A 27,595-nucleotide genomic window follows, 5' to 3' on the forward strand; every position below is an offset into this window, starting at 1 on the left:
GCCTCAACAGATCTTAATCTTATTTTTGTTTTGATGAGTAACGGGTTGGATGTTATTCTGAGAAGTTTAAAGCTTAAATGTTCATCTTCTTGAGAGCTCGTGGTTGTGTTATGTTCTGCTCTTGATTCCATTTCGAGTATTTGGTTCGTTGGCTTTTCTCTTTCGAAGTTTCTTCCGTTCGCTTTGTGGTTTCAATTAAATATTGGACGTTGATGTTTTCATTCTTTTTTTCATGTGGCTCAAACTTAACCCCATCGCTGAATCACATTCTTACACAGAGAACAAACTGCAACAAAAGCACAATACACCACTATCAGGAACTTTTGAGTGCAGAACAGGCAGCCACCGATATACTGTACTCTATGTGTGCATTATAACATGAGAACAACGCTTTGCTAAATTACCGTGAGCTGGAACTATTAATGGTAATAAAACACGATGAATGCATCTTTAATAACACAATCGAAATGAACGCGGGGCAGTTTAAGAATCTGATTGTAAAAGGATAAAACAATAAAAATGAGTTAATAAGTGATTCGTGAATTATTATCTGGATCTCCGAATACTGGAAGGGTTTTATTTCGCTTGTTTGTTTAGTCTGGGTGGACAGATTGTTTCGTTGTTTACACATGCGTGAAAACTAATGTTAATTGGATGCCGAACTTTGCGCATTCTTCTGCATTTTAATTTTTTTCATTACCGAGTAAATCGAAAGACGCTGTATTTCTGTTGATTTTCCCCCCTCTGTCTCTGTTTGGGACTTTTCTCATCACATGTGCCGTTCTCTGCTAGCGTCTCTGATTCATGGATAAGTCCCTCATGGGTGCTATTTTCCTATCAAACAGTATTGCCATTGGTCAGTCGATGATCAGATGGTTATATTTCCTGCTGTCCTTTCTGGCACTTGGCCATCCCGAATCAAACCCATCTCGCTAACTGCTAATAGCACAGGCACTTGGACTAATACACAACAAATCATAACACAGCACAGCCAACAAATGAGTTCGTATTTTGTGAACTCCACTTTCCCGGTGACTCTTGCCAGTGGTCAGGAGTCTTTCCTCGGACAGATTCCGTTATATTCCTCCGGTTACGACCCTTTAAGACACTATCCGGCCACATATGGGGCTACAGGCATGCAAGATAAAAGCTACCCATCACCCTCTTACTACCAACAAACCAACGGGGCGTATGGGTGCAATCGGACACCCTGCGATTATGGTGTTCCCAGTTTTTATCGTGAAAAAGACCCTCCTTGCGGCGCATCAGCCACCAGCTCCAAATACCACTCACTGGAAGACCCAACGCATTTCAACCCCGAACAACGCAAATCCGAGTGCACGCAAAACAGAATTTTATACGAAGAAGTGGACGATCAGAAGAATTCGCTCCCCGTATATCCCTGGATGCAAAGAATGAACTCTAGTGGTGGTAAGTCTGCATTTTAATACTTTTATGTTTAATATATTTATTCAAGAAAACAACTTTTTAACGTGCACATTGAATAAAGGCAGGAAGAACATAATTAAGAAATTGGTTCAATCACCCTCCTTTTTGTTACAAGAGAGTATTTAACATGAAATGATTACAAGAGACCAAAATGCATTTTACTGTCTCGGGTTTCACATTAAATTATGAATTGCCACTTCTCTGAATAATTCATTAAAATTCAACATCTGGCTCATAAGATTAATATCTTTATGGTGCACAAACATATTACGATATGAATATAAACATATGGAACATCAACCTCCAGTAAAGATGCCGCACAATCAGTTCCTTTCCCACCCTCCCCCCTTAAGTATTATAATGCACAGTTGCCAGGCCCATTGGTTACAGCGTCTTACTGTAACAGAGTGAAGCTGAGCAATGAATAAAAATCATTATTTTGTGATTCAGAACCAAAGGTCGTCAGCCTGCATTCTACTTTAAAACTTATATAAAACATATAAACAATAATCCTGCAATGTCCATTGCTATCTGTGTTTCATTTGGCCACTTCTGTACAATTTCAATATTAAATGTAATATTCGTCTGATTTTAATGCTCTTTCTCTTTCTCCCTCTCCCTCCCCCTCCCCTCTCTCTTTTCACATTCTTTCTCTTTGAAGCTTCAGCGTTTAATCCGAACGGACGGCGCGGGCGGCAAACCTACACTAGATATCAAACTCTGGAGCTCGAAAAGGAGTTCCACTTTAACCGCTACTTGACCAGGAGACGCCGAATAGAGATTGCACACGCCCTTTGCCTCACAGAACGGCAGATCAAAATCTGGTTCCAAAACAGGCGCATGAAATGGAAAAAGGAGAACAAATTACTCAGCAACTCGCAATTAAGCGGAGAAGAAACAGAAGAAAAGTCCACAAAATGAAAACAACATTAAAAAATAGTTCGGAAGGGAACGCTATGCAGTTCTTTATTTAAAAAGAATGAATAATAAATATTACAAGTTTACATTTTGTTTGCTGTTGCGCACCAGTGGAAATGTACATTTCTGTATTTGTTGTAAGATTTATTATGAAGTTATGCATTCCTTTGATCTGTCCAGGCAGCCATTGTTTCACATTGATGTCAATATTTTGAAAGAAACACTAGGTGTAGCTCACGAATTCTATATCTCAATTGAGCTGTTGCAATATTGTGATTTTTTGTTGATGTTGGTCTCAGCTCTCTAGTTCACTTAGGTGTCTGTTGCTTTGTACACTGTGAACACTATTGGTTTATTTTATGTTTGTATGCGTGCATGTGTGGCATTGTGTGTGCGTGGGTGTGCAAATGACTCAATGAAGTTTAATATTGTACTTTGGATTGTTTTCGTAACCAAGCGAGGGAAATAAAGCAAATGTTTTAAGAATTCAGTAAAAGGTTATTTTTTTATTTGTGTTTCTTTGTTAAATGTACGTTGTTGTGTTTGAAGCGTGTGTAATATTTTTTGGAAACTGAAGATTTCTTGTCCGTAATTATAATAAAAGTTTTTCTTAAAAAATGTATTATTCAGTGAAGTGATCGTATTGTGCGTAAATGCCACTGTTGATGTGATGGAGATGCATTTTTCAATATAGCTACTCATGGCTTATCCGAATCTCGGTTACAATCTATCACGAAACAAAAAAAGTTGACAGCTTCCTCATTGTATTTCTCGTAATTGATTCTCCTCCACGAGTTTCCAAATCCTTATTTAAATTTTATTCCCGTAATCATGTCACTACTCCCTTAAAAAAAATCCGGACCGGCTCATATAAACATTGATCGGCAATAGTTAACCAAATCTTCAGGATTCACACTTAATAGTTTATCAGAGAGAAAGGGCGAAGGGCATTTCTGGTTTTACCAACTAATATCCTCGTTTCACCTGTTTTATTATATATTTTTTTTGTTGCCTAATCATGTGAAAACTCGGTAGCTGTTCTGGCAAATACATATTCCATTTATGGTACCATGTCTTAAGGCGCAGTTTAAAATGTTTTGAGCACGCATGTCCTCAGGTTATAACTATGCATGCCCGCAAAACTAAAACAAACCTAGTGTAGTGAACGTTTAAATCCTTCCGTATGAAGCAAATGCCATATTGTCATAAAATGCCGAATACATTCTTTTAGTTACCCTCAGGAAGTGAACGCCCTAGGAGGTAAGCTACATTGGACAGATCCGATTAAAAATCGTATAAGGATACCAAGTTAATACGTCTACCAAAAAAAAACCATGGATCCGTGCACCCAGAATAACAATTAATCCAACCCATTTTGTGTATAAATCATATAATTCCATGCTAATTTCAAGAAAGCATATTAACTCCGAATGGAAGAGAAGTTGCAAAATAGTTCAGAAGTGTATATTCTTCAGTTAATTACCTCAAATTAGAATACTGGAAATAAATAGGCTCTACACGCAGCTCATAGAACATAAAGGGCTACACACATGAGATTTAGCTCTTCTCTTTTCTTGAAAACATCTGGACAGTTCTAAAAACAAAGTTTAAAAATAGGATACTTTATACCCACACATTACCAAGATTCGAAACGAAATTCATCCCCGCAAACCATCCCCGAAAACATATCGAAACTGTAACATGTGGCAAATAATAAGGCTGACATCGATAGCAAGGAGCGCAAGTCAATGACTGCGTACATTTAACTGAGTAGTCAAGGATGGCAAGTTAATTGTTTTTAAATGTATCTGGTCAAAAACGAAATAAATTGCTCACTCCAAGTACAGCTATAAAACGTGATTTCCAATTCAATTGAAAGATAATTGAATTGCCGTTTTACGCTTTGCATTTTTGATTTCTTTTCAGCGTTTTTGAGAAAACACATAGTCAAAAATTGATCGGAACAGATAGCAAAATGTAACGCATTGCTGGAATTTATGGTTTTATTCATGGGGAAATTTAAAATGTTTTTTTTTGTCGTTTGGTTATTAATGCATTGCCAATATTAATAGATAAGCAATGACCTTAAATCGTGCATTTTGACGGAGCCCGGTAGGTGGCGCACTCTGCAAACCTGGCCACCATTTGGAGCCTTGCATTCACATGGCGTAACGATTCACGGATCGTCATTATTTGTAACCATAGAGCATGAATTACCCCTTGAGGTCATCAGTGAGAATTTACGACTGGTCAACAAAAGCACGTGATTCCGACTCGCACCCCCCATATTTGGCCGCATACATAGAAGCGAACGAAGTACAGTCATTTCTATAATTCATTAATATATCATAAATCGTGCAGGACTGGGTTATAACGACTAACAACCACAAATCAACCCAAAAAAACCCAAATGAGCTCTTACTTTGTAAACTCATTCTCCGGTCGCTATCAAAATGGCCCGGATTATCAGTTACTTAATTATGGGTCGAGCAGCTCCGAGAACGGACCATACAGGGATTCAGGCACCATGCATTCAGGCACTTACGGCTACAACTACAATGGTATGGACCTTAGCATCACCCGTTCAGCTTCATCTAACCACTTTGGAGTGGTTAATGCAGAAAACTCCAGAAGCTATCCTCCAGCTACAGAAACCAGGTTCAGACAAGCAGCGAGCTGCACCCTCTCATCACCAGAACCCCTTTCTTGTTCCGGCAAGGACAGTCACGGAACCAAGGGTTCCCCATCCGACCCGACTACCTCCTCTAGTTCAGCAAGTAATTTTACAGAAATGGACGAGGCCGGAGCATCCTCGGATGCCGAAGAGGGCACTCAAGCCAACAACAACAACCATCCCAGGGCACAGCAAGAACCAACACAAGCAACAACACCAGAACAGCAGCCACAAATCTTTCCTTGGATGAGAAAGCTACACATTGCCCATGGTACACTTTCATTTTCTGTCTAGTACTCGAAATATTGCTCGGCAGTCAGGTAATTCATAGCGACCTATTATACAACCTGGATCACACACAATCTAAACAATTGGGTTTTTAAAAAAAATTATTGCTCTGCAGAAACTTAACTAAAACATCTTCTGTAAATTGAATTGAAATTTATAATCCACAATTTTATATGTGCATGAAATATTACGCGTTAGCCGATCATTAAAATTCAGTAATTATTAAAACACTATTTACTGCGGTTAAACTGTATTGTTATGATCTATAGAAATTGGTGCACATAAAGCTATGGCTTGTACTGCACGATCAGCAATAATAACAAAGAGAACTGTCTGTTACCCTGGAAAATCAACGTTATTGGAAACCATTTTTCACGAATCTATTTGCCATTTCGGACTTTTTAAAAATGTGTGTACACGTATGTTTTATTGTGCGTAGAAGGGAAAGGATGACAGAGCGAAAGACAGGCAGGCAGACTGTGTGTGTGTGTGTGTGTGTGTGTGTGTGTGTGTGTGTGTGTGTGTGTGTGTGTGTGTGTGTGTGTGTGTGTGTGTGTGTGTGTGTGTGTGAGAGAGTGTGTGTGTGTTTGTGCGTGTGTGCGCGCGCGCGTGTAGATGCATGTGTATGTGTATGTGTGTGTGCGCGCGCGCATGTGTGTGTGTGTGTGTGTGTGTGTGTGTGTGTGTGTGTGTGTGTGTGTGTGTGTGTGTGTGTGTGTATCTGTGTGCGCGCAGATAATTAGAATCACAGCCGCCAGGACACAGGTTACATAGTCAGACAATGAAAAGGAAAATGATAATTAATAGGAATTCGGATTGGAGACAATATACTTTAATTTTGACATAGCATGTCCAGAGTGGCCCCGGGGAAGGGAATACTGCAACTTTCAAGGTCTAGCGTTTTTCCTTTTTTTAAAAAAATATATTTTCGTGGATAGATAATTCAGCATGGATAAAAAAAAAACCTGCCTGTATTTATTAACAGATGGTATGGGTGGACCCGACGGGAAAAGAGCCAGGACTGCTTATACTCGTTTTCAGACCTTGGAGTTGGAAAAGGAGTTCCACTTCAACAGATATCTAACCCGACGGCGGAGGATAGAGATTGCTCACGCTTTGTGCCTCTCTGAACGGCAGATAAAGATTTGGTTCCAGAATCGGCGGATGAAATGGAAAAAGGACAACAAGCTGAAAAGTATGAGCATGACGGCCGGAGCAAGCGCTTTCCAACCCTAACGTGTAAAACATGAGAGACACCATGCACCAGTACTGTACAGCCAGGCACCTCTCCTCTCCACCCTCCCCCCCCCCCTCCCCACGTGTTGTTAAATATTAAAAAAATGCTTAAACTTTTCTGTGATCCTGCTAACAATTTGTTTTCTTTTTTTTTTCCGGTTGTCCTTTCGCTGTTAAGTGCTTGTTGCTGTCTTACATTTGTCTGTGTCAGTGAACTGTTGGTGCTCTGTTGAAAGGTAGCATGTTTTTTGTGGATTGTAAATGGTATAACTTATTTATAATTGACACGTCTTCTTTACTACCCCACGTTGATAAAATGCTAAAAAAATCTTTGCTCTTGCACTATCAACTTCAGACACATATACATCTACTTGTAAGTTCCTGCCCTTAATGCTGTCCGTGATTTTAAACAACGTCCGTGTGTGGAAATTCCATGTAGAAAACTAATCATTGTCAATACACGTGGATAGATTATGAAACCAGTGATGACTGTGCAAGATTATTTAGTGAGTTATAATGGTTGTAAATAATACAAAAATGTTTATAATGTTGCCTATAGCTAGTCTAAGTGATGAGTGGCATATTTTCTGTAGAGGTCAACTACACCTATGTCTAGCTCCAACAGTATGTTGCCCATATGCTATTTGTATTTGTTTGTAGCTTAATTCGAAATAAAGTAAAACGTTCTCATAACCATCCATGATCTCTATAGCGTAATGTCTTCAGACTATGCAAGATAACATCTTATTGCTTAATCTCTAAAACATGGGTTATACCTATGTTTGATCGAATATAATACCTACATATGATTAAGGTGTGTTCCATTTCAATATTGCCACTTGTTTTGTACTATCTTAACTATGTAGTGAAAAGCTACATTAGTAGAGAACATCATTACTTTTCGTCAATTAACATCTATCGTTGGCATCTCATTTTATATTTTATGTTAATTTCATGAAATGGTACCAGGACTTAACGCTACCTGAATGCATTTATCTTCCATTGTAAATCAGGAACTTTACTAACGGCTGTTATTTTGCATGCGCAATTCTTCCTTGCCATGCTCTATTTTAAATGTGGCATTTGTGTGACTTATTTGCATTTTTGGAGTTTACCTGTTTCTCACATGACAACCCTATTTAAAGAGTGCGTCAGGACTTTTTTTTAAAAACATTCGTTCTTGTGTAAGAAAAAATAAAGGCTCCGAAACTTGATTTCTAGGCCATCCCTTCCAGAGACGTAAACAGTTACGAGATATACTGAAGTTTGTCAATGCAAAATACTACGCGCTTTTGATAATTTGGGTGCAACAGGTAAACCTTAGTTATGTTAAACTCAACTTACCAAAAGAACGTCCAAGTGCTTATCGGTAGTAGATAAGTCACACAGCAAATATTAGGTCTATCTTGCAATGTACATGCTTCCCTTGTGAATATAACAAACTGCATATGCAAGAAGTCGGTATGACATTGGGATGTCAAATGAATTGGGTATTTATCTCAAAGTTAGATCGTAAAAATCGCCCGTACCGCAGGCAGATACCCCTACTGGCTCTCAAAAGTCACGTGGGGTCGTTAAAGTTAGTTTTATGGTTCTGGGGAGTTGACAAGGTACAATATATTTCACATTCTGTATAATGTTAGTGACGCTGAACTTTATCTGGCTGGGTTTGCAGCCTGCACGCGTATAATGTGACGAGTCTTCCAGAGGAATCGAACGGGTCTGCTTTACGAGGCCAACAAGGTTTAAAATCTTTTCTGACTGCAGTGCAGCTCCAAGTAAGTTATGTTGAACTATAAACACAGCCCGCATTCCTTCTGTCAGCAGGGCCCAGTGAGGCGTTCAAAATTAAAAGTAAAATTAAAACGTGATTAAGTAATAGTAATGCGGATTTGTAAACTTTTGAAGGTATTTTCGTTTTCACCTTTACCTTTTCTGGGCCCAAACTGTAAAGAAACTGTAAAGATATGGCGGGCGCGATGAGTGGGCCTTCTTCCTAGAGACTGCTTACTTTACTCAAGGAGATTTAAAAATCCTAATGTTTTACTGATGAGAGGTTAAATTGCAATCGGTATCAGTGTGTGTGCGGGGCGGGTGGGGGTGGTGTATAGTGTTGAATAAACAAATTCTCTCTTGTTTGAAAGGCATCTTGGTGCTGTACTTTCTAATAACCTCTGTTTTGAAAACTTATTGCATGGTCAAAAATTCGTTTGTTTTGTATATATAAAACAGTTGTGTACTTTGCTTGTTTAAATCTTAGATTTAAAAAAATCTGTCATTCAGAGAAGGGATTGAAATACCCTGTCCTTTAAATATGAATGTGGTGCCTTTATCTGCGGGAATTGAGACGGGACGTGGGGTGGGGGGGGGGGGGGGTGGGGGGGGGGTGTATGTGATGTGCTAGTTGTTGCAAATGCTTAAACAAGTTCGCAGTAATAGTTGCTATTTCAGTTTAGTATTTTTTCCAATTTAATAATCCTTGAAGCAAATGTGACCCACGCCCACTGTAGTATTTTCGTTTTGGCCTTAATTCAATTTTTTAAAATCATTTAAAGGGTGTGTTTCTGCGTCTATTCATTCAATCTAATACAGCCTGTTTGCAGACACAGTTATTTAAAAGTGGAAATCGGCCTTTGGCAAGGCCTTGTCTAACCAAGGGCATATTTTTCATTATTCTTACAACATGTCCTTGGCTTGTTGGCATTCCAGTGTTAACTGTCTCACTAGTCAAAAAAATGTTAAAATGATCTCAGCGTTTAAAAGAAAACATGTGTTAAACATATGGTTGTATCCATGCCATAAGCTTTTTTTAAAAAAAAGATAATATGAAAAAGGGTGTCAGTTGAAAGCGTCCATGTTACATTGAAATCTGAAAAGACCCTTAATGTTAAGTTAGTGAATATACTGCCCTCTGCCCCATTAGCCTGTTCCTTCCATTCAGTGCAGCCTCATTCGGAATTTGCCAATCATTTGAGTTGGACGAGTTTTGGTCATGGCGAAAATGAAGTATTCTATGAACTCAGAATATACTTAAGGTGAGCAATGGGACAGCAGAAACATTGATCGAATCTGAAAATTCGTGGCTTGGTCTCTAAATACAACTGAGACGTGTTACATCGTTTGAAATAAATCCTGCGCCATATATTGGTTTTGGTTTAGAATCCAGCATCAAAATTCAATCACTCTTTAATAGTATAACCTTTAACTCTTGTCAGTTTTAAATTATAGACATTTGGCCTCTATAAATGTCATCATTTTGAAACGTAACTCTTAAGTACGACTAATTGAAAGTTGCATAGATTTTTATACGAATTATTTTCCATTGGGGTTTCAAGTTTAAGTGAGAGACAGGGGAATAGGCGTTATATCAACTTATATGACTAAAGAATTTTTAGCAGAAACGGAAGTTCTTTGATCCCACAGTCAATAATTCTCTCAAACAAGAACAACAGCTAACTTTCTATCGTGCAGTTAGCATTTTTTTTATTGATAGACAGCTCTTATTTTATGTGCATGAATACTGTCACCGTGTGTTTTTATCCAGAATAATATTGGAGTATTCACCTTTACTGTACATTTCCTGTCACGCTAATCTGACCAATGCCCGCATATTTTGAGGTTCATACTACAGATTATTTGTGCATTCACAAAGGAGAAATCTAGATACACGCGAGAAAAATTATACTTTGACATTTCTCATCAGAAAATGTCGTTTCTCACCCTGATAATTATTGGCGTGCAATAGTCCTCGAAGCCGGCTGTCAAGTGTTTTTTTAATTCTCTCCATTTCCGGTGCGTAGTTTGAGGGGGTGGGGGCGTTTAGAATCTAGTTTGGGAGTCAAACGTTTTCTTTCTTTCAGAATTTCGAAACGTTCCCGGTTTCTTTTTTTATTGCTTTTCCGCGCTGATATTTAGTGAAATCCAAAGGGTAAACAGGAAAACACGTCGTTGCCGGAGGAAATACATTGTGGTCTTGCCTTTCTTCTCATATTATTCACAGTATTGTCCATCAGTGTACTGCAATAAAATGGAAAAGGAGAAAGATTAGTTCGAGAATTGCCATGAACGTGCTTTGTGTTTATTTTTAGGCGAAAACGATTTAAGACCTCTAGTTTGGGATAAACATTTGTATTTTCCATTGTTTTCCTCCGAGGCAAAAATAATCTGTCAATCTCGGAGTCTGTCACCAATCAGCTATACTTTGCAGGCTTCGTGGTGTCCCATACTTGGTTCTTCACTTATCTTTCCCAATCTGATTTAAAGACACGATGCTCAGGAAATACATTAGTGTAATAGTTTATGATTAGTGTGTGAAAGAAACTGATAGAGCATAAATAATTACAATGATACAAGAACCTCTCGGCTCTTTAATAAAACATGGTTCATGAGTAAAATTCGCCAGAGCTGAATTTGATCGCCATAGCGAAGTGGGTGAAATTGAGTATCATACCGCACCAATTATGGTGTATGTTAGACATCTTCCTTCTGCTGCAAAGCATTGATTTGGGTACCAAAGGAAGGAAATAGCTTTAAAATATAATCAAATATATATATATAAATATATATATATATTCAATCTTTTGGCAAGGTATTTTAGGTTCTCAGATTTTTTTAACTGCAAATCGACACACACACAAACATTTATAACGTAAATTCGTGGTTAACAGTAACATTGATAATTTGGTTTTTTTAGCAAAAATGCTCCCCTCTCGCTTACAGAGATATATTTGCTCCTGGTACAATCGCAAGCAAATTATCTGTTCCATAGAAACGCACAGGATCAATAAGCAAAGTCTAAAGGTGATACATATTCTTTGTTTCTGTTTTTAAATGGTGTGCATCTTGTTCATTTATATGCGTTGGATAGAGTTGAGCACTCGGTTAAGGTTGTAATATAGTGGGGGAAAGGAACAAAAAACATTCGCACCGTCGCAGATAGAGTCATAAAGGTGTCAAATGATTATATCACCGTATTAAACATCTACTTGCAGACGCACAGATAAAAGCCTTCAGATCTCATACGTTTTCATTAACTCTTCCCCATGGTTTCAACCGTCACCAATTGAGATCACTTTGGGCCACAAACCAGCACCCTCTTCCAAAACATGCGAACTAAGCTAGACCAACACACACATCACAGTCTAATTAAATGCAACACGGGCATAAGGTGAGATCTTAAATTACAAAATACTATTACTTTCGCTGCATCGTATGCGCTTAATAAATTGCAAAATGAAACAAAAAACGATATAATTAGTATCAAGCTCCATAATAACTTGCCTGTTCTCGCCATGATATTTCCAAACCATTCAATGTTTTCGGGCCTTTCTTTCTCTCTATTGAGTTTTATGGTACTCAAGACCCAGAGATTTGTTAACCCTCAGTGCTAAAATAAAGTAGACTGATGTCTAATATTTAAAGAACCGAGCGAGATATTTTATAATAAAAACATCTTAACACAGTTACTTTGGCAAAAGTACTGCAAAGAATCAGAACTAATCTCAACACTATTCTGTCTGTCATTCACAGTGCAATGCGGTAGCTTAACCGAATTGGTATATGTTTTCTATTACATTTAGAATTCACAAATTATCACACAATTCGATGACAACGGTAACGTGAAATCCTAGTTATTATTTCGTCTCTTGAGGAATTTGCTTTCTGTTGACCTCGGTTAAAAACATTCTGCTTTTATTAAACAAGACACGATTGTTGCCAGTTTTAAACATATGGAACGCATAATATTTGCAAGTTGACAAAGATATCGAAAAACATTTTGCTACTGATACCTTGTGGTATTTTATCACCATAAAACTCGGATTAAAAGCAGAATCCAAAATAAATATGAATCGAATCAGGGGAGCTGTTTGACACATGTAACGTGTCGCATCCACCACCAGAGTCCGCTTCAGACCAAGTTCATAGTCAAGATGCGTCTCTTTCTTACCAGCTTTTGCATTCCACTTAATCTGGCGAAATAGAGACGGAGGAGTCTGTTTGATATCTCCTCAAAATGCCCTACTTATGTACTATCAGAAGTTTCGAAGTGCAGTGGTCATTTATCTCTTCAAAACTCACCCTTTCATGTTGTATACTTTCCTGCCGAATAATGACATAAATTCATTCAAACAGTGCCGGTAAGAAAAAGAAATACATACTTGAAGAATTCAAACCGAACTTTCAAGAAATTCCAGTGACTCATGAAAATCTTTCGATTTCTCAAATATGTGTATTGAATAAAGCAGCGCTAAGCTTAAATTCTTGCCTCGTGTGGGAAACAAAACTGTACAGCAATACTGTCTGAGGATTGTGATGTTGAAACTGTTCATGGGGGCTTGTTAGTACAGCATTATAGCTGAGGGGTCAAAAAGTGGAGGGTCAAAAGTTTACGTCGTGCGTGACTTGATGTTGTCTGTCTAGATAGACTCAGTTCGATGTCAATGGTAAATGGAATGGTCTTGTCTATCGGCTTTGATGAGAACATGATGCCCAGGTTAAAAAAAATGTAAGTAAGTAAAGCTTAGAAATCGACACAATATCTACTGGCGATGTGATATAAGATGGGTGGATAGAGAGATGAACGGACAGCGAGGGGCTCGAAAAGTTAGTAGAAGTGGTGACGGGTGGAGGTGTGTGTGGTGCGTCGGATGGGTGGTTGTGGGGTGAATGGGGGGAGGGTTCGCTGCTAACTATCCTCACTGCGACCTGTGCAAAAGGAGGGAGGATTAATTGTTTTCTTTCATGGAACACACTGCATAATAACTAGAAATCACCAGATCCACGGTGGAAGGAATTGTTTAAAAACATAAGCGTTTTTTAAAAAAAACCCAAAAGGGTGGAGGTAAATAATTCTCGCTAGATGCAATTAACTTTCTTTTTAAAACAATTTGAGAGTCAAGTTCCATGGGGAATAGAAAGTCTTGGTGAAATTGGTGACAAGACAAAAAAAAAGAACAAATATTCGACGCTTTTATATCGGGTCAGGGGATGTAATTTGGGCAAATACACATTTCCAAACGGATGTGAAAATATTTTTTTAAAACCCAGAACGGCATCTTCAAGCACAGACGGTCATGAAATTTCTAGGTGCCAATGGCTGAAAGAAGAGTCGTAGAATTCGTCAAGATTTTGCAATTATCTGAGACTTGCTTAATTTTGGTATCAAACAAACCAAATAGACCACAGCGTACCTCACAATTATATTGCACGATAACACAAGGCAAATGTTAGTTCTTGGATTTTTCGACATATAGCATTTGGTATTCTCTCCCTCTCCTAATGGTTGCTTTAGATCTCCGTGATGAAATTTATCCATCAGTGTTCAACCATGAAGAATCGGAGATTTTCGACTTAAGTTTTACGAAGGAAAAACGATTACGTTTAATTACCTACTTTCAAGAGGCTTTCTATCAGATTTTAAATAAACCCGATATTAACCCCCTTTAATTACCATTATAACAAGCATTAAGCGATATTTATCCCATATCACACTAGTGCGTCATTTTAATAAAGCGCTGCACAGAATTTACAAGCTATAGTTCGACCACTTAAAGTAAAGCATTTAAATCTGTTTGCAAGGCAGCTTGTTGTCCTGGGTTCTGCGCTTGGAAGAGTTTAAAATCTATTCTCAGTACCGTTGCTCTGCGATAAATCTGTTCAAAATAAATATTAAAAAAGTTTACATTTTGAGCGTTTGGGTGAACAACTTAATAGTTCCATTATCAAACCATCCCGTTGATGGAAGATTAGAGAAAAACTTGAGACAGGCAACTTTTGAATAACCCATTTCCCCATTTTCCTCAGCGCCCACAATGGTTGAAGTAATGAAGTAATACTCGCATAAACCATTAAGTACATTGCATGCATTTGTTGTTTTATTTTCGCAATGGCAACTGTTTTTTTTCAATTACCATGGATGCAATTAAACGAAATGGTTTCAATGGAATTTGGCAATGATTAGATTACGTGCGTGTGTTATGTAACATTTCCGCATTGTAGAAATAAAGATTTTGCATTTACACTTGTTGCTCGTGACCTCTGAAAACTAAATAGAATTGAGAGCCAACAAGCATTTTTGAAGCATAGTGTGGTAAATCAAGGACAACATCTTTTTAACTCCTCTCAGTGGTGCAACAATATTCCTCTTTAAAATAAAAAAAAGATTTTCATCTGTTAAATCCAGTGATAAACAATTATCACTACATGATATACAATTATTCACCATCAATTTGCTTTTTTCCTGAAAATGATAAATCATGTGTCAAGTATTTTATGTTTTCTCATACACAAATCATAAAATTTTTAGATTTAAAACCCACCCAAATTCATGATCTAGACCACAAGGGAGGGCGCACTGCATGGTCGAATGTGCATAATTTCGGAAGGGACGTTATACTAGAAACTTGTCTGCTCCTAAATGGTTAGAACTCCTGCCACATTACTTAAAGGAAAATGAGGTGAGCTCTCCCTGATGTTCAGGTCAATGTATATTCTCTATTCAACAACAAAAATAATTAAAAATCATTAAAAAAATTAACGAGTATGCCTCTCCTTCAGGACAACTTCCTTCCAAGAAAACCTTTAAATCACATTGCTATTTGTGGTGAGCTTGCTGCCCGAAGATTCAATCCAATAAAGGCTCTACTTTCCATATCTTAATTAGCACACTCGCCATATTTCCTCTAACAAAATAGAAATATCCACATTATATTCTAAATATGGCGAAAACGTTTCACCTGATTTCTATTTTGTATTGATCAACGTCTGCCAATGCCAATTTGCTAATTGATCAGTAGATAGAGCAGGCATCATGAAAAATAAAAGAGCAAATGTAACACAATTTGAATGTGTTTAGATTTGACTTCATCGAAAAATTCGGCAGCATTTGCCTGGAGGATGTAGTGTCAATTAAGATGAATACTCGTTAGTTTTAATTAGAAAGTGTTGTGACGCGTTAAAACAATTGTTTTCAAGAAACTAAATTAATTCGCTTTTGTGCATACATCTTATATAATGTGAGATGAGTTGGGTCTGATAATTCGATTGATGTCTTATCTATGGATATTACTCTTTGGATAATTTAATGAAATATTATATGGAAAACGTAACTGTAAAAACGAGTACATTTTATATTCATGCAAACTAAACGTGCACAAGAAAGCAGAGCTATTAATTACTTTTGTTATTCAAATTAGAAACTGCGCATGTAGCATCTAGAGGAAGACAATAAATGTGACTTTTATAATAAATATTTGATGCAAATGAAATCACAGAACACGTTATGCTTGAGAACATTTCCAGCGCCTTCACACTGGTTTGGGTAAACTTCTGCCTTGCTATTTTTCTCAAACGTAATGACCTGAGCAAAATTCAATATGACTGAGAGACCTCTCCATACTATAGAACTTGTGGAGGGGGAGAGTCCAAGAGCGGGGTGAAACTCAGGTCAAAGCGTCTAACAAATATTAAAATGTACTCGGACGCACGGCACGCCTTAGTGTTTAACAAAGACTGTCAGTGTATGAGATTAATACGAAAACTGAGGGAGAAAACAAAATGTTCGCCAGGCCGGTGCTCGACACTTTTAAAAAAGCTGCTAAGCATTTCGAATGGGGAAAAATAGAGTGCTGTTGGAAAGCGTTACTCTAACTAGATGTTATCAGTGCAAGAACAGACAAAGGAGAACGAATATGCTTATGTTGAAGTTGGTATTTTCGACCTCTCAGTTCGAAATTTTAGAACCCCAAACCGATGCGTCCTGTAATGTATAATTTGTGATTATAGACGGATTTAAGTGTGTGTGTGTGTGTGTGTGTGTGTGTGTGTGTGTGTGTGTGTGTGTGGTAGTATGAAGTGTCAATGCGTTAAAAACAGAATGTCACAATTTAATCTTGCAAAATAAATGATCAAAATACGTGCTCTTAACGTTGGTAATTCTAAATTAATTGCAATAATTTAATGGTCACTGTCTCCAATGATATGAACAACATTAATGCTAATTTTGTAATGCTTGGCGTGTCGACAATATTTGCATGTTTACTGAAGTCATTATTATTGGCAGTAGTGAGTCCTTCTCTACAGTAGGGTCGAGGGTCGAGGCCTGCGATTCACTTCCCCAATGACAGGCCAAAAATAGGAGGGGAAAGGCCTCCCCCATTCCGCTGCTGTTTGCATCCTCTGTTAGGATAGCAATCTATAGTAAGATTCCTTTGAAATGCAGAGCAGATAGGGGACAGTAAATATATTCGTCTTGCAAACTTCCGAAATTTGGACATTTTTATTGCAGCGGGTTAAACAAAGCACCGGAGTATCTTTTATGAAAATGTTCTTTTGAACAGCTTATATGCCTACTTTTTAACTGCAGAAATTCACAGTTGCATGGGCCATGGTTGTCTGCCAAAAATAAATAGCATAAAATTCTATTCCTGCGTTTAAGAATGTTTTAAAGCTGGCGTTAACATTACCGCGGTTGGACCCGTGTGAAGGAAGTTTTTTTAAAATTTTAAAGTCATGAACTCTTTTCATATGCGAAGGACGCGCTGAGTGAAGTCTCCTTAATGTTTTTATATTTTATTGCTATCATCCGGAAATCTGGCTCTGCCACACTTTGCATGTTGTAAACAACATTGCCCCTATCCACAAAAAAAAACAGTTTGGTATCTAAGATTTAAGTATTTCTCCATCGCAAATAGATTCGCATAGTTTCTCATATCTAATCTTGTAGACAATTTCTAGTATTCATTCAATTTAAGGGGGGGGGGTGTCACACGATTTGCTATCTTGAATAGTATAGGGTCAATTTAGTTGGCCGTTTAGTTCCCACTACTTGGGCCACATGCTACACAATTATAAATCATCCAAATACAGCAGCCGCGTTTGCTCTTTCTGCAAGAACGTATCAAGAGGAAAATACAGAGATTGCTCAATGTCTGTTATAAGGAATATAGAGCCACTGGGTGAAAGTTTTTCCAATGCTCTGGTATAAATTAAATATAAATATTTTGAAAAGTAATACATGTGACTTGGCCTCTTTCCCAACTATTTGATACAAACGCAAGAGTTTCGCCAATATGATTGTTCGAAGTTGACCCTTAGAAGAATTGTTTAGGACTTACAGAAATATTTGTTCAGAATTAACCGGATTTGAACGACAAAACCGTGCAACTCGCATTTCGATATCAAAAATATGCAAAAACTGCATTACAATCACTAAAAGATAGGTTAGAAACGGATGAACTCTCAGGATGTGTAGATACATATTCATAACACATCTGTACGAGCACTTAGTTCAGTAGTATATGTTCATTGTCATGGAAGCTCTTGAACATCCCTGGGCTAGAAAAATGCCGAAAATATGTCTGTCCTCTATATATACCCTGTAGATCCGAATTTGTGTTGACAAAGTTGTGGTCACAAATTCGTATCTAGGGGAGTATGTAGTCGACACAAACGCAACAACATTCACCCGGAAGACAGAAGAATATGCTTACGTCTAGAATCATCTTTCTACAAATTGATAATCCATCCAAATAAATAACATCGAATGATAATGTTTATCTACCTGGTTGTGCAGTTGAGATTCCTGCCTGTAATGGCGGGCTGTTCTTTTTTCTTTACCCCCTCTTCCTGCAACAATTCTTAGCACTCGTGTTGTATTGGTTACGCCATTTAAATATGGAATGTAAGTGTTACCTTTTTCGATAATCCCGCGCATTTCTCCGTTTAGAAATTGTCAAAATCAAATGATTTGTTATGATTTGAAGATTAATAATTTTGGAACCGCCATTCATATAACTTGCTGTGTGAACTACAATAATTATAAATCCATGAATATCTTCAATTATTTTATTCCAAGTATTTGTACTTTCTTTTCAGTTTTATGGCTATCGTTTTGAATGAAACATCAAAGTTATCTGTGTCAAATCTCCGAAATTCACAGGCATGGCGATATCACAGATGACAGCATGTTGCTGTTAACTGCAAAATGTTGAACATTTTTAATTTAAGCCAACGAAAGTCATTCAATGAAATAAAAAGACAAGCGTGTTTTAACAGCCCTTCTTCATTTTGCGATGGTGCTTTGAATCGAACGTGGATGAGTTCGTTAAGTCATGCTGTTCCCACCTGTGATATTTTTCTTAGTTAAAATTGTGCATATTTTGAGAATGGATCGAGTGGAATCGTTTCAGGAAAGGGTTGTTCTTGGTGAAAATCGCCCGTCTAATGAGCTGCTAAATGTAATTTGTAGATTTTGGTTCCGTGAATTAGTTGATGAATTTTCTATTGATCCAAAGCAGTCCGATTTATCTTTGCCAGCCAAGACACCTTCCACACAACCCCCCCCCCCACCCCCCCACCCCAAGCTCCGCAAAGGCATTAGCAACGCGATTACAAAAGGATTTACGAAATACGGATAAATTCTGAACACACAAAATCTCACTTTATGCATTTTATAAAAATTAATCACTTTTTTTTGGTAGTGTTGTGAACTTGCAACAAACCTTTAATATACGTAGCTGAGACACAATTGGTCGATTTTAAGCGTGTTTAACGGGCTTGATACAAGACAGTCCTATTGGTAAACTTGTTACGTTTCATGAATTTAAAAAAGTACGGAATTAAAATCTGCAATCAAAAACTGTTTCGAGGACAAGCTGCAGAACATTCGGCGTCCAATTCTATTTCCTTATCCGGGAATCGAACGGACCTTACGATTGGCTGCCTATGTCACATGAGCGCCTAACTTTGTTCACTTGACAGTAAAGTAGGAGGGTTTAGGGAACAGGAAAAAACGGCTGGGTTAGAAAAAATTTTGAGTTATTTTGCATTTCAGATATTAAAGGTCATGAGTTCGTTTTTGATTAACTCTAACTATGTGGACCCTAAATTTCCACCGTGTGAAGAATATTCACAGAACAATTACCTACCAAACAATTCTCCGGATTACTATACCCGGGCACGGGAGCCCGGGTTCCAGCATGAGGCGATGTACTCGCGGTCAGCGTACAGCGAGCAGCCCTATTCCTCTTGCAGCAAGCTGCAGGGCTCGGGCGAGCAAGCCGTGGCGCCAAGGGGTCACGTACAATCGCAGACCGGCCTTCAGACGCACTTAGCCAAGCATGGCCACCAGTGTGTCTCGGTGACTCCAAGCCCACCGCCCTCTTGCAGCCAGAACTTCAGCAACCAAAACATTCCTTGTTCTAAGGAGCCCGTGGTTTATCCGTGGATGAAGAAATTACATATAAACTCCGGTGAGTCGCTTGCTTGGGCTTTTTACCACCTGAAAGCCTAGAATATATTCCACCCATTGTAAATAGCTATTCTTTAGATTTACGATCGCCTATCTGGAGGTCAGTAATCACAGCCTCCATAAATTTTTATTGCAGTACAATTGCACTTCTGGCCCTGCGCCTTTGATGTGTTGTGTCCTAGGCGCTCGGATCTCTTTGAACAGCAGTTAATGATAGTCGTGAAGTTTTACATTTTTTTTTGCTATGCTTACTTTAAGTGTTCTAGCTCTATTCCTTGTAAGATTCGTGGTGTTCAGTCAGTTATTTCTGTGTTGTTGCTTTTTGTTCAGTGAACCCTAATTACAAAGGAGGGGAACCAAAACGCTCCCGCACTGCTTACACGAGGCAGCAAGTTCTAGAGCTGGAAAAGGAGTTCCATTTTAATCGGTACCTAACCCGGAGACGCAGGGTGGAAATAGCCCATTCTCTTTGCCTGTCAGAACGACAGATAAAAATATGGTTCCAGAACAGGCGAATGAAATGGAAAAAGGACCACAAGTTGCCAAATACCAAAATCAGGTCTTCTACAGGCTCCTCGTCCTCTGCAAGTCATCAATCGCAAGGAAGCTCTCAAAATCAGGAGCCAAATGGACCATCAGCCACATTATAGCTGCCCTTTTGGGAGAGAAATTGGTAGATGCGCGCAGAAGCATAGGATGTTATCTGAAGGACTGTTTATTTATAATGGCAAAGTCTAAACTGTAAATACTCTGATTTTGCCAAATTCTCTCATCCCTCCCCCACCTCACCCTGTAATATTGTAGATTGCAGTTTTCAGAAGAGATTGGCAAAGATGAATACACGTTTCATCTTTAATCACGCCAAAGTCTCCCCATTTGTCATGTTTACTTGGTGGTACAAAGGATGAACTCTATGCCTACGATTACCTCGACAGCAAACGAACACTTTAATAAATGAGGCTCCGTTTCATCAACCTGGGATGACAAACAGTCTTTTATTCACACAAAAACAAACTCTGCAGCAAGAATGTTGAAACAGTTCGGCAAGATGACCCTTGTGTTTTTACGCTTGGAGTCACTTTCCAATGGGGTTTACAAAAAGAAATACTTTGGGTATTTTCTTTGGGTTTTATTACACTGATATGTACTCCATATCCTCAGCTGTTTTGATCCCAAATATATTTCTTTCGGTGCCAATAAAAATGTATGTAGTTGGGCTTTAAATGAAAACGTGTAAAAATCCTCTGTAGGTATAAATTATGTCAGCAAAGTTATTTAAAGTGATTATTAAAATGTTGCATGTGACTTGTACAGCCAGGATACAATACTCTCCTCTGGCCTTGGTATTAACACAATGTGCTTTCGCGGGGTGGGGTGGGGGGGGGGGGAATAAAGTGGAAAGCTAGATAGATAAACTGTTTTAACTTATCGTCACCATTTATGACATTCCAGTCTATGAACTTTTAGTAGCTGCATCATTGTGGACCCACATGAGTTTGTATTTCGTTAGCAGTCTATGTCCTTGCATTGTTCTATATGTATCGACTCTCATCCAGACCAAAATACGTGTAAATAGTAATAACCGAAATAAATTTTTTCAAGGCCTATCTTTTCTTTTGTTCATTTTTAACTGGTCTGTTGGACAAATTCTTGAAGGCAGGTTATCTGGAATCGTAACTCTGGTTTTCTATAATCTCATATAGCTGTATGAGTTGGCCTATGTGATTACAGAAGACTGACTTAGCCCATAGACAAATATCCTAGAAGGTATATTTCAAAATGAATACAATGCTTATTCTGACACGGTTGGAGGCCCTATGCACCTGCTTGCATGTATGGTGACGTTGCACAATATAAGACAAAATATTTGAAAATTGCTGGGTTGGGGAGGATTTCCATGTCACATTTGGCCATCCGTTGCTTCTTTCATTGCTTTACTTCGTTACTATATTTTTATTTTTATTTTGCAACGTTTGTAAGTTAAGCTCTGTTCTATCATTTATACAGTGCCTCTTAGCACGTTTCCTTTGTGCGTGTGTGTCTGTGTATTAGAAAGGGATTGGAAAGTGTAATGGTTCAAGCTTTGACAACCAAATAGATAATCAAGAAGACAAATGGCCTCTTTTGTCAGGTGAAGCTCCGTATTAATTTTAATTTTCTTTCATATAACACATTGCATATGCAATCTGGGGTCCAAAAATACAGCACAAACCAAAAGAAAAACTAACTAGAATATATATCAAGCTACAGTGTAATGATCTGTGTTAGAACGAGCTGTTTGGGTGATTCAAGACTTCACCTCTCTGATGCACGTGTTTTGCTTCAGCCCTGGAATTTTAAAAATTTCTGCAGTAAAATTGCATTTTGCACTCACTGCTGCCACAACCCACCCTACTCCAAGCTGCAAACTATTTTTCTCAAACGTAGTGTACAAAATATAATTGACCTGAGCACTTTTCAAGGTGTCCTTTTCAAATTAATGTTTATGTGCATTGTTTTGCATCATGCAAACCACACATGAAAGAGAATTCGCACATTCAATTGAAGCAAAAGAAACAAGAGAGAAAACGTTCTATTTTTTTAAAAGAACACATTTTGCCTTGGGACACAACGGCAGGATTTACAATCTGTCGTTTATATGAGAAAATCCTCACTAACCAATGTATACGTGTTTTGTGTTTCCTCTTCCCCGGGGGACTCAAGAAACTGAATCGTTCTGAAATCTAATCTTTCCAAATATGATATTTTCGGGGAGGTGCATAATTTTGGAGTACATTGCGAATTAATTACTTTCATTAATAATATAAGAATTATTCATTGAATCTCAGCAAGGGCTGTTCTGCTTTCTCTATTCATAGACACTGATAACAAACAGACAAGCCAGTCCTGCACCCTCCGCCTGACTGCTGCCAACGGCTTTGAATGCAAGCTATACAACCAAAGTTCACAGGCATTATTTGTACGCAGAGAGGTTCTAAAAATGCGAGAATTAACTTGAAATCATTAATCACTGCTTTCTTTAAATACTTCTCCCATTGTTGCTCAACAGCAAATCTGGATGGCTCGTCCTGGAGAAAAGTGGTGCGCTTCCAGGAGGGTACTTAAAAATATAGCAGAACGTTGAATTTCTCAGTTCCATCGGAATATTCGCTCTCAACCAAGCTTAGAAATCGAGAAAATGTTCAGATCTGGAAAATGGAAAACAGCGAAACGAAAGGTAACTCCAAATAAACTCGATTAATTTCGTCACTTCGAATTGCTTTGTTGTTCCTTTGACAGTTAGTTGTGAACGCTGTTGCCCGTGTGCGTGTTGGATATGTAGTAAATACATCGACCAAAATAATCTGCTGATACAGTTGGCCTTATGGTGTTTACCTCTCTGTTATGTTTTAAACATATATGATTCTTACGGAATAAAGTCAGCACGCCGGTTGGTCGGCAGGACGGCCGAAAGAGTTCACGGAAAGGACAACTTTTCTATCCGATTAGCTGTTTTTATACTAAGAGTCTGACCTTTGAAACCCTTGACCTCTAAGACATGACTCTGTTCTATCTGAACATTCTCAATGCTAAGGGATAAAAAAAAAGCCCCCACTAGGGTTACTCCTCGTTCGCTCGACATAAAATCTGCGCTACCTCTGTGAAAAGTGGAGGCTTTGGAAGGATTGTCTTGTGAGCAATTGCTTTCATCTTGCATAATAAAGACTAGCATGAGCATTTATTGTTAAATCTTTCTATTTTAGTATTCAATGACGGGTAAGTGTTAGTTATAGAATGACTTTTTTTTTGCATTTTGCAATTACATTTAAAGATGAGCTCCTCGAATCCTCAATGTATACAATAATGGTCCATTGTTTTCAATATAGAGCAGGCCTGCATTTCTATGTTTTGCTTGTGTATTTGCTCTTGAAATATGCTTTCAGTCTGGCTTAATTTACCTGACTTTGAATTTTGCTATGTACTTTACTGAGGGGAAGAAAATAGGACATGGGGAGATATAAAGGAAGGCACAGACGCGACAGTGAGAGCGAGAGAGAAAGAGAGAGAGACAGAGAGAGAGAGAGAGAGAGAGAGAGAGAGAGAGAGAGAGAGAGAGATCTTTATATGTTGGAGTTTTATTATTAGCTGATCATTTCCAAAGTCGAGCCACGTCATTTAGGCAGAAGCCAGACATTAGAAGGCGATTTCTACGAAGTAGCATATAAGGCAGATACGAGCATTTTACTATTTACGAAACAGTTGCTACCAGGAGATGTTAAACAGAAGTACATTTTCTGCAACTTTAGTAAATATAACAGCCCAATTTGCATTTTCCAGGCAAGAGGGAAACACGTGGATGCAATAATTCGTCGTGGAGTTTAGAAAACGCTTGGAACTACACATTAAAAAGGATAAACAAATAAAACGTCTTTGTTAGATGAGATCCTCGCCCCACAGTTCTCTTCTTTACCAATTTATTGTATTTTTTTCTCTGTAATCTCCTATACATTATTCAATCTTTTTAAAAGAGCTTAAAATTGTCTAACCATTATAGGAAGCAATAAATATGACGGATGAGATATATAAGCATTGCGTTCAATTGTATTATTGTTGTATTATGAATTCTGGTGCGAACAAAGGCTGAGTTCCAGGTGATGGTATCAACTATATAAAATCGATTCTTTTAAATCCTATAACGAAATAATCTTGAATGCTCTTGTAGAGACTCCTGCCACAATTTATATTGCAGGCCTTCACTTTAGGAAGCACCCACAGAGAGAATATTGAAACGCGACCAAGTTAGACAGTAGTGTGTCAAATTGGTTTCTCGGGGCATGGTTCATACCAGAAAGATAGCATTTCTAAAAATTGCTGTTCCCAGCAGGTTTTCCCGCTCGGATGGACACCTCCCTGATAATAATAGATTCTCTGACCCTGAATATTGGTTTACATCAGAAATGTGAATATTTTGGATCGGACTTTCCCAAAAAACGACTTCATTCCGTTAACTGGTCGAGGTTTCGTTTACACGATTTAAAAATTATTATGTTAGCCACTCGTATTATAACAGAAGCAATGTCCAGAAGAACAAATATATTTATTATTACAAAATATTCTTCCAAAATAATAAAAAGGCAATTATGTTCCCCAGAAGGAAGATAAAGAAGGTGAAATGGGTGATAAAAAAACTTACTGGGTCAACAGAAGGAATAATCAAACGTGTTAAAATGAATTTAGCGGAAATCTATCACAATTGCAATGGGTTCCAAGTGTTAATGTGTAAGGACTAGACCGCAATGTTAATAGAAAAGAGTGGCACGCAGATTCTGAGCCTGAGGAAGCATCCCCAGATGAAACATCACAAAGCCTGTATGCTTCCCCACACGGAGCTGAGCTCAATGTTTGTAGGTAACGCTCGAACTCCACCTTCTGCAACGGCAACCATTGACAATAGGTTAATACACATTTGAGAACAAGCGAAAGTAGCGAAGAATATTGAAAGAATTTCTTCGCTCTCCCAGTGGAAGGTCACACTTCTCCTTGGAGTATGAATTTGAAATCCCCCTTCCCCCTCGATCACGTGACTCATTAAATAATTAATGCAGCTGTTGCAGAATAGATATGTATTCGCCGGTAAATCGCCGGCATGGTCTCCCTGAGTCTGACGTGAAATTCAACTGTCCTTTTAAAAACAAGCCCATAACTTGAGAGAGAGGCTGAAATAAAACAATTTGAGAAGAGAGCCACACCGTGGGCTGGATTATTGTAAGTACAGCTGCAGCGCCTCGTGTCTCTCCATGTAAATATTATGTGTGTTATTTATGTTTTACAGGACTGTCATTACATTTGACAAATAGTGCCTTTTCTTCTATTTTTCAATTTACCACGGTGGTATGTTTGTTTATTTCCCCATTTTCATTGATTTCTTTTTGTGGGAATGTTTTTCTTCTTGGTTTCTTGATTTATTGCGAAATATGTCAACAGCCCTATGGATGCCATTGTGTGTGAGCTGTGTGTTGTTTATGTTCGTCTGCGTGATAAATCATACTCCTTGAGAATGATGGTGCAAGTGATGATATTCAGGAATGAGGAAGGTTGTAATCCTCTCCCCAGAGTTGATTATTGCGGGCCATTTGTAGCAATAGATCAGAGCATAATATGAAAGCTATAGCTGGAGGTCTTAAATTACAGCATCCGTGATTACCAATTATAGATAGTTTTGTATGAATTTTCTAAAACACAAGCCCTTATTGGAATAGGAACCTAGTGAAGGAGGCGCTTTGGGTGACCAGAAATGAATAGCAAAACCCAATTGTAAAAATAACCGAAGACTAACAGACTTCCACAACGTCTCGCTCCTTTTATTCTGCGGTTGGACGCCAGCCAGTCAAGTTGAAGCCATTAATAGCAGCGTAACATTTAACACCGATCGTTAGTGCAAACCTTTATGGAGTAAAATTAGAATAACTCAGTGATTGGCATTAAATATTAATGCTTGCAGCAGGCAAGGAACATAGGTGCTGAAACTCGCGTGTCTCTGGAAATACCATTATCTGTCAACCGAATGGCAATCTTTATCTTATTGAGGGATATTTAATGGTCGTTTTTAATTATGATTATCTGAAGTGTCTTTAAGTGTTTGTTTTGACAATCACGCAGGACTTCGTTGCATGTGTCTATTTATGTACAAGCTCAACGAAATTTTAAAAAATCAAAATGCATTTTAACTATTTCATTGTTTAATGTACAGGATCTGAAATCAATGACAATGCCACGCGCATTAAATAAATAGAGAGTGTTAATTGAGTGAATTGAAGATGACATGCAGAATTTTATTTGTGTTTTCATCCCTACTTCATGGCCCCCCCCCCCCCCACACATTCTCCCTCTCTTTCTCTCAGAAATTCACAGACAGACATAGTCACATACACACAACCAACGCCCATATTTTCTTTCAGCTCATGATACAAAATCTGTTCCTTCTCTCCTTGAATAACAGTTATGGGGTTCAAAGGAAGGGAGGAAAAAGGCAATGAAAAGAGTTGTGCTGTGATGGACAGGCCTTCAGGATGTCAGCTTTCCTCATTTGCCAAAAAAAAAGGGCTCCTGAGAAAAGAAAAAAAGGAAAGACATTAGCAAATCGATATTAGAACACAATTGGATATTGCTTAGCCTCCATAACAAAGATGTGTAAATTTCTTTGCGAGCTTGACCCTGGATTCAATTGAGGCTTTATTAATTGATAACTCCTCGCACCAGAATGGAAAAATAATGTGACTTGGTGCCCTCAATGCACATGAATCATGTCCAATGGCACTACATTCGTTCAGAAGAGCTGAATATGATTTTTCTTTCTGAAATATTCACGATCAAAAAATGGCAAACAACGCTTTTATATTCTGATAATGTGGCTTTAAAACTGCTCTATTAATAAAATGTATACTGTTTCCTTTACCTAGGCAATCGCAACATTGTGTCGATTGTCAAGGAAAAGCCCCTCCTAAAGGCTTTGTTAGCATTTCTGCAGAGCGATTCCAAAGACTTCCATAGAAAGCCAGGGGAAATCGCTATGACAAATAATATTTGAAATTTCAAGCATACTGGTGATACAGTATTTACTGAACAAAGATTTGCCGAGCTACTGAACAATATTTTGTATCATTCTGTTTTAGTGGTTGATAAAACGTGTATTGATGCGTCTATGAATTTCTCCTCCAGATCACATTCCTCTGAAAGAACAACAAAGCTATGCAAACTCGAAGGAAAATTGTCCAAAAAAATGTGATTTCTGGACGCTTTCA

The 27,595-nt window shown here is 38.1% G+C and overlaps 3 protein-coding genes and 1 long non-coding RNA gene across 4 annotated transcripts; all 4 read left to right on the top strand.

Moving 5' to 3' along the window:
• Positions 1-974: 974 nt before the first annotated feature.
• On the top strand, positions 975-2,951 carry LOC138747148 (homeobox protein Hox-B6-like). The gene is made up of 2 exons (XM_069906120.1): positions 975-1,431; positions 2,111-2,951. Exons 1-2 carry the CDS (start codon positions 999-1,001, stop codon positions 2,368-2,370), a joined length of 693 nt encoding a protein of 230 aa, XP_069762221.1. The 5' UTR covers positions 975-998; the 3' UTR covers positions 2,371-2,951.
• A 1,728-nt stretch (positions 2,952-4,679) lies between these two features.
• Positions 4,680-7,249, top strand: hoxb5a (homeobox B5a). Its single transcript, XM_069906121.1, has 2 exons — positions 4,680-5,312; positions 6,315-7,249. The coding sequence occupies exons 1-2, from the start codon at positions 4,778-4,780 to the stop codon at positions 6,563-6,565; spliced, it is 786 nt and encodes a 261-aa protein (XP_069762222.1). The 5' UTR covers positions 4,680-4,777; the 3' UTR covers positions 6,566-7,249.
• Positions 7,250-8,257: 1,008 nt separating this feature from the next.
• LOC138747645 (uncharacterized) lies at positions 8,258-24,360 on the top strand. Its single transcript, XR_011347591.1, has 3 exons — positions 8,258-8,343; positions 22,864-23,031; positions 24,132-24,360. It is a non-coding gene; the product is annotated as an uncharacterized lncRNA (long non-coding RNA).
• On the top strand, positions 19,343-21,413 carry LOC138747643 (homeobox protein Hox-B4-like). The gene is made up of 2 exons (XM_069907063.1): positions 19,343-19,815; positions 20,145-21,413. The coding sequence occupies exons 1-2, from the start codon at positions 19,410-19,412 to the stop codon at positions 20,462-20,464; spliced, it is 726 nt and encodes a 241-aa protein (XP_069763164.1). The 5' UTR covers positions 19,343-19,409; the 3' UTR covers positions 20,465-21,413.
• Positions 24,361-27,595: the final 3,235 nt, after the last annotated feature.

Source organism: Narcine bancroftii, chromosome 12 (assembly GCF_036971445.1).
Source record: "Narcine bancroftii isolate sNarBan1 chromosome 12, sNarBan1.hap1, whole genome shotgun sequence".
Taxonomy (NCBI): Eukaryota; Metazoa; Chordata; class Chondrichthyes; order Torpediniformes; family Narcinidae; genus Narcine; species Narcine bancroftii.